Raw genomic sequence first — 12586 nt, 5'->3', positions numbered from 1 at the left:
AATGAAGGAGTTTCTACACCATAATCGCATAAAAGTCCACCTATCGATACTATACCAAAATGTAACCCGCGACAATCAGCTGGTGGCTGCTGCGATAGTTCAAAGAAGAAGAGAAAAAGCTGACGTGCTCGGGAAAAGATTAGAAATATTTTACGAAACCTAATTTAACTTCCTCCTCCCCCCAAAGCCAAGCTCGACACTTATTCGACTTCCGACTTGAACAATGAAACCACACAAAACTCAGAGCGGATAACAAGGCCCCCCACCAACGAGTGCTGTGTGCTGGAAAATTGTTGCTGCGCACAGGAGAGGAGACGACACGACAGACGTAGACAAACCAAACGGGTGGAAAAAGAGGTCCAAAGCTGCAAGGCGGGCTGGCCAACGTATGACGGAGATAAAGATAAAGCCCCACATTCAGTGCATTCGAGAAACTATACCAGCTGGCAAAATCAAACGAAAAGTGCAGCTTAACACAAGTGCAACTAGGTGCCTTCAACAATAATCAACAGCAACAGCTGCGTGAGTGTGTGTGTGTGCAATAGAGTGTTTGAGTGTGTGTGCTGGGTGCGCAGTGTTGTTGGAGCCGTCGTCGTCGTTGTTGCGTCGTGGTGGTGGTGACACAACAGTAACAAAATATTGAGCCGTCGAGCAAAACACATGATGTGGTCGTTCTTCTCGCGCGACTCCTCCAAAGACTTCCCCTACGACATTGGTGAACCAGTCAGTGGCTTCGACAACTACTCCATATGGACGCTGCACAAGGCCAAACGCAAAGGTACCCTCGAGGAGGTCTCCGTCTTTGTCTATGACATACGCAGCGGCTCTGACACGAAATGTGAGCTGGCCAAGGCGGCATTGAAGCGGCTGAAAACGTTGCGTCACCCGAGCATACTGCAGTACTTGGACTCACTGGAGACGGACAAGATGCTGTACGTGGCCACGGAGGCGGTGGATCCACTGGGCACATATTTCACCAAACTGGCCACAGACAATGTCCAGAAGGGCCTCTACCTGGCCTGGGGCATCTTCCAGATCACGGTAAGTGATGGCACTGTGATGGCACTCCAAAAATGTTCCAACTGATTCAACTAATCCTCTTTCAGCGTGCACTGTCCTTCCTCAACAACGATGGCAATCTGAGGCATAACAACGTGTCTGCCTGGTCGGTGTTTGTCAACGCTTCGGGCGAGTGGAAGCTGGGCAGCCTGGAGTATGTTTCCGCCGCCGATGGCAACCCCATGCCGCCGGTGAAGATTCCAGTCACGCTGGAGGTCTACGACTCACCCGAGAAGAACGATCAGAGCAAGCTCAAGGCGGCCACTAAATGGTAGAACTCTGATAAAGCTCTTTCTTTGTAATTTACTTAAACTTTGTGGTTTTTCCCCGCTCAGTTCTGTGGACATGTGGGGCCTGGGCTGCCTCGTGTGGGAGGCTTTTAATGGGGTTCTTAAGCAGCGCTCGAACCTCAAGGATATCGATCACATACCCAAATCCCTACAGTCGCTCTACTGTGAGCTGGTGGGTGCCTCGCCTTCGAATCGCCCCAATCCGGCGGATATCATAACCCGTTGTCGGAAGCCAGGCGGCTTCTTCAAGAACGATTTGGTCGACACGCTGCTCTTTCTGGAGGAAATCCAAATCAAAGACAAGGCGGAAAAGAATCGGTTCTTTAGTGGCCTCACCACGCACCTGGACAACTTCCCGGATAATGTGTGCAAGCACAAGATACTTCCACAGCTGATAAACTCTTACGAGTATGGAGATGCGGGCTCCGCTGTGCTGGCCCCCATGTTCAAGGTATGTCAATGGTTATTCGATTTTAAGGGCAATCAATCACTGTATTTATGATTCCCTTTTGCAGTTGGGAAAACTTTTGGACGAGGTGGAGTATCAGAAGCGGATCGTGCCGTGCGTCGTCAAGTTGTTTGCCTCGACGGATCGTGTGACTCGGTCACGTTTGCTCCAGCAGTTGGATCTGTTCATAGCCCATCTGCAGCCACAGGTGGTCAACGATCAGATATTCCCGCAGGTGGCTCATGGCTTTCTAGACACAAACGCCACCATTCGGGAGCAGACGGTCAAATCGATCATTCACTTGGCCCCCAAGCTGAATTACAATAATCTCAATGTGGAGGTGTTGCGGCATTTTGCGCGTCTTCAGGCACGCGATGATCAGGGTGGCATCCGGACCAATACGACCGTGTGCCTGGGCAAGATTGCACCGCATTTGCATCCGCAGGTGCGTCAGCGTGTCCTCGTCTCTGCCTTCATTCGTGCCATGCGTGATCCATTCCCGCCGGCCCGTGTGGCCGGCGTCCTGGCGCTGGCCGCCACACAGCAGTACTTTTTGCTCAGCGAGGTGGCCAATCGAGTCTTGCCATCGCTGTGTTCGCTGACTGTTGACCCGGAGAAGACGGTACGCGATCCGGCCTTTAAAACCATACGCGGATTCCTGGGCAAGCTGGAGAAGGTCTCCGAGGATCCCAGTTTGCGTGAGACGATGGGTGAGACTTTTAAACCCGATTAATCTCTAAACGAAATGCTAAAATATTTATTTCTGCAGAGGCCGATGTGCATACGGCTACCCCATCGATTGGTAATGCTGCGGCCACCTGGGCGGGATGGGCTGTGACGGCCGTTACAGCCAAGTTCTATCGCAGCCAAAGTGATTCATCTAGACCAAGACCGCCTTTAACTGGACGCAATCTATCCAAGCCAGCGTCGCTTGGTGAGTTTTTAACCTTTGGCCTTTGTCTTTAACTGAATCCGAATTTGATTGTGTTTTTCTTTAGAGCAACCATCGAGCAGCAGCCTTTCGACCACCACAAGTAGTGTTACCTCCATGACCTCGCTGGAGCATGAAAGCAATGAGACGTCCGCCTCGGCCTCCGACTACGGCAACAACGATTGGGACAACGAAAACTGGGGTGAAATGGATGTGAGTATGATGCGGGGAAACCTTAAAGAATGGCTTTCATGGGGTTTACGACTCAATTACAGACCTCTCAGGATCCCAGCAGTCCGCTGGCAGCCAGCTCCAACAATGGCGGAGCATTGGTGGCAACCAATGCGCTGATTGAGGTGCGCGATGGCTGGGACAATGAGGAGTGGGGAAGCCTCGAAGAGGATCCGGTAAGTCCAAAAATATCTCAATAATTTATTCGACACTGATGGCGTTTCGTGGCAGTGCGAGGAGGAGGAGCAGGCGGAACAGGAACACCAACAGCAGCAGCTGTTGGCAAGACAATCGATATCCTCCACAACGTCATCCAGTCAGCAGCAGCAGCATCATCCGCTGCTGCCGCACCAGCATCCGCACCAACAGCAGCTGCAGCAGCACGAGCTGAATGAGCTGATCGAACCGCTGGCCAAGCTCAATTCCCATGTCACGTCGCCGTCGAAGGGCCAACAGCAGAGCATGCTGCGGCCCAAGGAGCTGCCCAATCTATCCAGCAGCAATACGTCGCCCACTTCGGCAACTGCCAATTGCAATAACATAAGCCCGCCTTCGTCGCATTTGAATAATTCGACGCACAATGCCAATTGGAATAGCGATTCGTGGGCCGACGGTGAATTTGAGACGCTGGATGAGCCGGGTATGGGTGAGTTCTCCTTATCCTTATCCCACAAGCGATCTCCTGCTAATGTGAATCCTTTGCTCTGCAGGCAATAAGCTGGACGAGGCGCGACGCAAGCGCGAGGAGAAGAAACTGCAGCGACAGCGTGAACTGGAGGCTCGTCGCGCCCAGCGAGCGACTGGCCCATTAAAATTGGGCGCCAAAAAGCTTTAAAAGTAATAACCTAATAACAGCATTATGTGTGTTATATAGCTGTTATTTCCATCCCTTACATTTAAGCCCCTTCCCGCCTCCGCCCCCAAGTGTATTTGTATATTTCTATATGCGTGTCCCATGTTTCGTACTCGTAAATGTTTTTGCATTCAATGCAATCTCAGTGTTTGGAGCCTCCAATTTCGATACAGTTTATAGATCTAATGCTGGCACCGATATTCACTAATGTATCTCTCTATCTCCCGCTCTAACGATATTTCAAATGTAAAGCACTGTAATTAAAAATGTAATTTATATTTATATAAAAAGAAAAACAAAAACCAGCCCAGCCCCCAAGCAGTAGTTAGTAAATAACTTCAAATTTGTACTTTTAGTAATCGAAGAAAAATCAACTAAAATCTAGCGATGAGCGATGCCCTTGCAGGGCAGATTTTTTGATATTAGAAATGTTGTAAGGAATCATGTCCAAGGTCCGATCTGCATAGAATTCTTGTGTAAATTGAGAGTGAAAGGATGAAAGATGGAGAAACGGATCCCACTATCATTGTGTGCCTGTTTCTCTCTCTGTGTATGTGTGTGCGCGTTTTCTTTTAGTTATTTTACTCGCCAATTTTCCAAGCTAGAAAAGAAGAGTATTCCATATTAGATTTTCTAGCAGCGCTGTAAGAAGAAAGAAATTTCCATGAATAAATGAAACAAAAACGTATTTTTGCGAATAGAGAGCGTAACCAAAAATGAATTTTAATACATAAATCTAAAACAATACGAAGTAAATATTTTTATATAGCTCATAATAAATGGAAACGAATTAAATAGAACCAAACAGCAACTAAACAAAAAAAGAAGGAAAGAACACCCCAAAAACCCATCCAAACACAAGAAATTAGTGAATGGAAACAAATTTTGATAGCTTTTCCACAGAAATACCATTTTTGAATCGTATGTAGTAGAAAATGCACTTGTTATATTGATGATGATGATGATGATGATAGGTATCGTATCCTATGTTTGCTACATCATGGATGGATCGTGATTAATTGTATTTTCCTTTTATACAGAATTTTTTGAAGTATTTCCCCCGAGTAAGGAACAGCACCAAACCGCAAGGCCATTTATTGCATGTGAAAACTATTAGAGTTGCCTAAGCATTACGAATCACAGTCGATAACTTTTGAAAGTCCTGTACATACAAATCTATAAGGATACAGATTATACATACATATACCTAACATATATGCCGACTTTTTTCCAATACCTCAATATCAGTGTACAATTTTTCCATAATATATTTTTGAAAAATACCAAATAATAACCCAAAAAAAACCAAAAAAAAAACAAAAGTGTTGAATTTTTGAAATCTCATTGTTGTCGAAGCAGCAGCGTCTGTTTGCATGGGGAAAACATACATTAATACATACCTTTTGCATGCATTCAAGCAAACATATTGTATATTTGTAATTTATGCAGCCCCCCCTTCCTCCCGCCACGCCTTCCGCCTACAGTCTCTCGCCCCCCCTGGCTTTAATTGGCAGACGTTTTTCGTATATCAAACACAAAATTCTCTCCGAAAATTCAACATTAGAATAAAACAAAAAGCAAGAAAAGAAAAAAGAAAAAAAAACATATAATTAAAATATGGAAAATTTATTGTTTAGACAAATTTTTAAGACTGCAAAAATAAACATAAAATTCATTGAAACTGGTAATGATAAAAACCAAAAAAAAAAGAGAAGGAAGAAGAAAAAAACAAACATTATTTAGTACTAATCATCAATAAAATTTTGAAATAATAAAAAAACAACTAAAAGTCTTTGGGATTTAATTGGAGACCCAGATCTACGAAATACCATCTTTAGGAATGGTTCTGCCACATCTGGTTGTGCGGACACTGGCATCTGTTTTGCCAACTGTTTGCAACATTCGCCCGCTCATTGCCACAATTCAAAATGAACTTGTTTATATAGCTGTTTTGGCCCGCTTCGAGGATTCTTGGGCAAGATAAAGCGGTAAAGTACGGAAAAGAACAAACATATTGATGAAATGAACACGTGAGAGTCGAATGGGAGGCAGTTGAAAGGGAAGGCCAGAGTCAAGACTATGTCAATCTCTTGCTAAACTTGGACTAAACTTTCTTAGAAGTTCAATGAGAGCCTTAGTTTGTCGATCACTTTAATATGTTTTATTGGGCTTATATAGTTACTTGTCAGAGCCACCGATTCATCCTTGCTTTAATAACTATATTATTGATATTTATATGTTAGGATAGGACAGATGATATGATACTTTGGTTAGATACAAAAGATTACATACCCAAGCGCAAGGCTATGGCAAATGTTTGCTGAATTTCAATGCCGTATAAAAAACACTTTTTGTTTCATGTTGTTCATGACTTTATGGAGAACAAATAGCATCAAGATTTTCTGTTTCGAATTCTGAAATCATAACAAAGAAATACTAAATGAATGATCATTATTTACCACCTGCTTCAAATGGCAGCCATTTTTCGTAGCATACTTTTCTGGAGCACAGCCAAGACATTAAATCTATTTCAGAACTCTATTCCTTTTCAAGATCAATTTAAATGAGTCGCAGTCTGCGGGTATTATGGCTCCTTGGAAGTGCCCCAATGTCATCACGTCTTTGGCAAAGTGCTCCCCATACAGATTGTTATTTTTAGAGTGCGACCGCACAACTTTGCTTTTCTCACGCGCTCGTTTCGCAGCTAATTTGTTGCAACTTCACTTGCAATATGTACTTGCAACTGAAGCTGCCACTCAGCTGCCACTCTGGGGGTCAGAGCTGCCCTTGCCGTGAGTAATTGCCTCACCCATTGCAAGGCATTGGCGTGGCGACTTGCGGCTTCGGCTATGCCTAAAATAGGTTTAACGCCAAGTAAAATAACCAAAACGAAACCAGAAGAAAATAAGACTTGGAATGCTATTAATAGACGCTGAAGTCATTCCGCTGAGGGGGAGGCATGGCAGTTGCCGTCGCCGTCGTCGTCGCCGTATCGCAACGATAGAGCTGCACTTGCATTACTCATACGCCCTGCCCTCCCAGATTTCGCGTGTCTAATTGTGCGGCAGAAAATGAAGCGAACGAACAGCAATTGCCTCTGCCGCTGCCGCTGCCTCTGTGTATAATTAAATAGTTTGTCGTGATAAAGTTGTGCAAATATTGAGATCATTATGGTAATTTCAGTTGCAGCAAATCCATCAACAGCAACAGCGGCAGCATCTTGGCCATTCATTTTTCGCTTGTTAAACTTGAAAATATGTTTCGTTGCCATTTGTCACCGATGTTGAAGCGATGCCGGTGCAATCGGTGCCGATTGGGCACGCAGGTGTGCGGCATACAGCATTCAACGAAAATTCACATAATTTTCGCGCTCGAAGCGGCCACAAAATGCATTAAATGCTGTTTGTTACTATTGTTATTTTGCTTTGAGTTCCCTATAAGAAACAAAGTAGAAAGTGGCTTATAGAAGTGGGAATCAAGCCTTTGGCGCAGGATCAAGTGGTCTTTAGGACCTGTATCTATAGGATACCCAGTGGGATCTAGTTGTGTCCAGGCCAAAGGAAGGCCACGGCTATTCTCCTTAATCCTCCTGTTTTTCGTCGGTTTATCCATATATTTCTCATGTAGTAGGTATCCCATAGTCGTTACATAAACATTACCCATCTTAGTGTTTCTTTTTGTGCGACTTTGGACTTCGACAAAACGCCTCGCATTCGATTCAATCAAAGCGCAACGTTCGCCTCGGATCGCCTCGCCTTTGGCTTTGTTTTCGGCATCTTTTGTTGTTGTTGTTGTTGTTGTTGCAGTTGCAGTTGTTACAAAAATTGTTGAAAATTGTAAATTAGCTGCAGTTTGCATTGGTTAATGTTTCTACATTTGTTCGCCATTTCTAGGAGCGGTCTCTTTAGCATTTACATGGCCTCAGCATTTTGCCACAGCTGGATGTTTTAGTTACATTTCCTCCAACTGCGACTGATTGTGACATTTGTGTGTGTATTGTATGGGTTCTCTAAATATATATTATTCCAGCATCTACGTGATTCTACGTGCGCAAGCAGGTGCTTAATCCAACAATAACACGGGTAACAATATCGTAATCCATCTCCGGTCACAAGGGCTTCTTTAGATAAGAAACATTTTGTTTTATCAACTTGAAACAAATCCCAAGAGGAACAAAGTACGATACGCAAATTTGTGTAAACTTATGTAAGAGCCAGAAGGAAGCGTTTCCGAACTCATGAATCGTATATCAGCATCAATAACCGAGTCAATAAAGCTATGTCTGTCCACCTTTTTAGAGAAAGAATAAGGTTTATATATGATGTATGTATGCCGACTCCTGAATCTTCATCGCTCTCTTTCTCTCTATCCCAGTGCCGCTTAACAGCGAAAAAGATACCACTACTCCCTCTACCGCTGGCCTTTTTTCCAATGTGAATCGTACTTTGTAGCACATTTTTCATAGGGATACATATAGTAGTAGAAGTCAAGGCAGATGTGCGATCTAGAACAATTCCTATTCCAGAAGTATTTCCTTTTCCTGATCCATTGAAATGTTCTTTGTTTCCTTTCAATCACCAAGTATTCGCTGCACTATGGTTGAATCACTTCTGTACATTGTCGGAATAAACTAGATTATTGTTGATGAATGTTTGAAAGATACTCGTACTGTTGTTTGGATATCCAATTCGAGCTCGATTCCTATCGTGTGTACTCGTAGTATGTTTTGAGTGATATATTACACTCAAGAAACGCAGCTGATATGAAGACTCCATGGAATCCAGCGTGCGTCAAGGGGTTTTCCCCGGCATTAAACCCATAATGTGGCCCTTTTTGGAACATACTCGCACTCGTACTCGTGCAAGTTTCCGTTTTGTACAAATACGAGGCAAACAGACAAATAATTATTATGATGAACCAATATTTGGCGAGGGCAAATGGACAAACCCCCAGATCAAACAAGGCAGGGTGTATGGCCCATCCGGGTATGGCAAAACACGATCTTCAATAGAAAAGGAAACCGCAAAACCAGCCTACAGATAAGACAAGGAAATGTCCGGGCCAGGGCCCGGGGGCTGCGCCTGAGTCTGTTAGTGCGTGCCCCGTTTGATAATGGCTTTGAGACCACAGCCAAAGACGATACGAGAACGAACCCAAGAGAGTGAATCATCCATCCAGCCATGCGTCCATCTACATAACATACATGGCGACGCGTGGACCCTGCTCTTTTTTTTTGGCCAGCGGCAGCCCCAAGTGTTTCACGGGCTCGGCACGAGCGACTCAGACCTGGAGAGACCGAGACTCGGAGGGGCAGAGTGAAATGAACAAATAAGTAAATAAATTTACAACTGGCGGCTGCATGCAACAGTTTGTCGATGAATGAAAACGTGCTGCCAACTGGGGAAGTGCTGCTGGGGAGTGGAGGTGGTAGGGGTCTAGGGTGCACAATTAGAGCGCCTGCAAACAGGTTTTTGGCCACATGCAACAGAGACAACAGACACAACACAATGGAAATGGAAATGGCAACAGGCCAGAGTCGGAGTCGAAGACGGAGTCGGGTTCGGGGCTCGGGAGTCCGGGGCTTGCCGCACACGTGTTGATGTTGAGGCAGCGCGCCAGCTGAGAGCAGGCCTGTGTCGCCTGCCACCCACCACCTGGAAGCACCCCCTTCACCAGTATACCCCACCGTCTACCATGGCCATAAGTGGGTCAATTACAGGCTGCCATTGTCGCTTATACAACATATATCTATGCATCTATATAGGTGCTGTGTGTGTATTCACGAGTGTGTGTTTTTGTATCTTGCGAAATAATAAATTCAATTTCACAAAATGAGGCAAAATCAGCCAAGACCAAAGCCGAAAACGCGTCAAAAATTGATTGTGAAATTATAGGTACGTACTACGTAAACCTCTGCGACGAATCGGTAGTCAAGCCGGTAGTCTCTTCTCAGAGACAACACCCCTCCCCCGTGGTTTTTTCTTTGATTTACAATTATTTTTTAATAATTTCTCGATTTAAAGGCCCATCAAAATGAGGCAATTGGAATGGAAAGTGTATGAAAGTGAACTGATTAGCCGCACCATTGCCATTTTTAGAGATTGCTTGCCCGAAAACTGGTTCCATTTCTGATAGGTCTGAGATAAGGTTTTAGTATTAGAGGGTGTTATCTCAGGCAAACTTCTCTTTGAGGTGTGTCGCTTTCCAGCCTCCAAGTTAGGAGAAATATTGTCATAGAACTGGTCAATCAACCCCTGATTAATAATTCCAAGTCTCTAGCGCACTTTTGAAAAAAAAGAAACACATCCAGGCTTGGGTTTGGCTGCTGCCTGCCATTTGGGATCTGCTCGGTGTGATCTTTTTTATGTTTTGGGTCTGGATATCGGGGTACACTGTCTGTCTGTCTGTTCTGTCCCTCCTGCCTGCCCCGATCTCCATGTGTGTGCCGTGCCGCCTGGCTACGGCGATGGCGATTAATTACCCCCCGAAACGGCTTTGCTGATTTCAGCTTTACGAGCCTTTTTTAATTTTTTTGCTGGTCGTCTTTTCTTTTATTTTCTTTGGCTGACAAGTTGAAATATGCGTCGGACACTTTTGCCAGCGAGAGAGGGGCATAAAAATACCAGAACTTGGGGTTTGTTTTTTGTTTTTGGGCAGGCTTTTTGGTTTTTATAGTTGTTTTTTTGGCCGGGCATTAAAACATTTTGAGGTTTCGCTTTGTTTGAAGGGGTTCTGACGGGTGTGGAGAGGAGTGGGTGGAGTGGAGTGGTTAACCAAATCAGGCGTATCAGAGATCACAAGAGTTAAGGGCCCTTGAATGGAGGGGTAGCAACAGCAGCAGCGGTGTGGAATACTGAATATTTCTAGACCTAGGTCCGGTAGCCTCTACACTCACAAAGTCCAAAGAGAGCGGCAGAACGAAAGAGAGCGTCCAGCGATCTAGGGTGCCTATTGACAAGGTGAGGTGTTGACGAAAAACCTCTCTTACGAGAGTAGCCTATTTCTTTAAGACACCAAAGGTGCGAGAGAGATTGAGAGAGTGAAAGCGGTGTGGCCTCACCTTACCATAGGCCCAGCCGGCAGCAATCAATCGAGAGAGTCCGCATAGAAAGAGAGAGAGAGAGATGAACAAGTCGATGAGCTGTCGACATTTGTCGCGCCGCTCTAATGTGGACTAGAAATCGTAACGCTGCCGCCGTCACCGATCTCTGCTTAGGGGGGATTCTTCGATGAGTCATGCCATCCCATAGAAACGTCAACAGAGTGGCCCGACCTGCTTATCTGGGAATACGAAACGAAAACCGGGAACTGGAAACTCTGAAGACGTCACAGCTCGTAAGGAAGACCTCACCGATAAGGATATGTTGGGCAAGAACACGTCATAGCCATGCAAGTGACATTGCCTGATGTGTGACTAGCGGTACGGTACAGGCTGGATGGGTTCAATGTACAGTGGGGCCACACCTGTTGCCGAAACTACAATAAAACCAACCTGCGGCGCAATAAAGTAACAGAAGCTGTCGCCGTCGCCGTCGGATCATCAGAAGCAACAACAAAAGAAGGCAGAAATCACGCTACGATCATAAACGCAAAACGTGCTAAGCAACAACAATCCGAAAGGAAGACTAAGTTCATAGGGTCGAAGCTTTTAATACTCTTGGAGATCCATACTATGGAGAAAATCAACAACAAAGAAATATTGTGTGGAAAACTTAAGCCAGATTAAATCTGCAGGATGCTTCAAGTGGTCGGAAATGCGTTTCCAACCTCTGGTCAAAATCAAACTACCTTCTTCAAGGGTATCAACAAAGAGAGAATCCAGTGGAAAGAGACGCTAGGAAGTGCACCGAATGGGATGGCTGGAATGCCAGCTATTTCCCCTCAGCAGGCGAAGAGCATGCAGTTATACGGACGCGGATAGAGGTGGAGAGGAAGAAGCGAAATGAGGCCAAGGCAAGCAACGGCCAGCAGCAAAAACAAAATCGGCAGAGACAGCGACGCGACGCGACGCGACGACGACCTCTTCGGCCGGCTGCTGGTGCTGCCCGAAAGTCGTGCGATTAAAAACGCCCACGGCAACTGCGCGACGACTTCTGTTCTTTGGCGATTCTGTGCTCTCTCTTGGGACTGCGTGTTTTGTTTTGGTTCTTATTATTCTTAATGGAAGGAGAGGAGGATGGATGCACTCAAGGTCTATTTTTTAAAAGGTGAGTCTTTTCAGTTCATACGAGCTGCCTGCTATGGTTGCTAATCAGTAACTAAATGTATCTCTATCAGAGTAATCTGCACTTTGAAGTACCTTTGTCTGACAAAACAGGAAGGAAGATATATCAGCTGATTGGGCCATCTCACAACACACACAAACTGCTCACAATTAAAGGCCATACGTATGTAAGTACAGTATTAACGTGCTTTGAGTTCACTGTACCCGTTACCTTAAAAGCGTCGCGTATTATTAACTCAAATATACAAAATATATGTACATATGTATGTAACAACAGCACCAACAAAAACACTCGTACATCAAAAATGACTGAAAATCTCGCCACACGTCAATGGAATAAATGCAATCTCTGTAAATGTGTGCGACTGTATCTGTGTGTATTTGTGGAGACCGCTCCCTCTCCAAAAATGGCAAAAAACAATTTGTATCCTCGTTTGGCTCCTTCTCGCTCGTATCTCCCCTGGCGTGTGTCCCATAAACAATGAAAAATGTTGCATCCGCCTTTGTGGTTGTTGGTTTTGGTTTGGTTTTTGCTTTTGGATATTATAAA

At 45.0% G+C, this 12586-nt stretch overlaps 1 protein-coding gene across 1 annotated transcript; it reads left to right on the top strand.

The window, feature by feature from the left end:
* The first annotated feature begins 84 nt into the window (after positions 1-84).
* LOC108155910 (N-terminal kinase-like protein) lies at positions 85-5027 on the top strand. Its single transcript, XM_017287056.2, has 9 exons — positions 85-1041; positions 1107-1330; positions 1395-1800; positions 1865-2507; positions 2567-2731; positions 2796-2941; positions 3004-3135; positions 3191-3605; positions 3670-5027. The coding sequence occupies exons 1-9, from the start codon at positions 661-663 to the stop codon at positions 3792-3794; spliced, it is 2637 nt and encodes an 878-aa protein (XP_017142545.1). The 5' UTR covers positions 85-660; the 3' UTR covers positions 3795-5027.
* Positions 5028-12586: the final 7559 nt, after the last annotated feature.

The sequence above is a fragment of the Drosophila miranda genome, chromosome 2 (assembly GCF_003369915.1).
Source record: "Drosophila miranda strain MSH22 chromosome 2, D.miranda_PacBio2.1, whole genome shotgun sequence".
Taxonomy (NCBI): domain Eukaryota; kingdom Metazoa; phylum Arthropoda; class Insecta; order Diptera; family Drosophilidae; genus Drosophila; species Drosophila miranda.
This window is presented reverse-complemented; position numbering and strand designations above follow the sequence as displayed.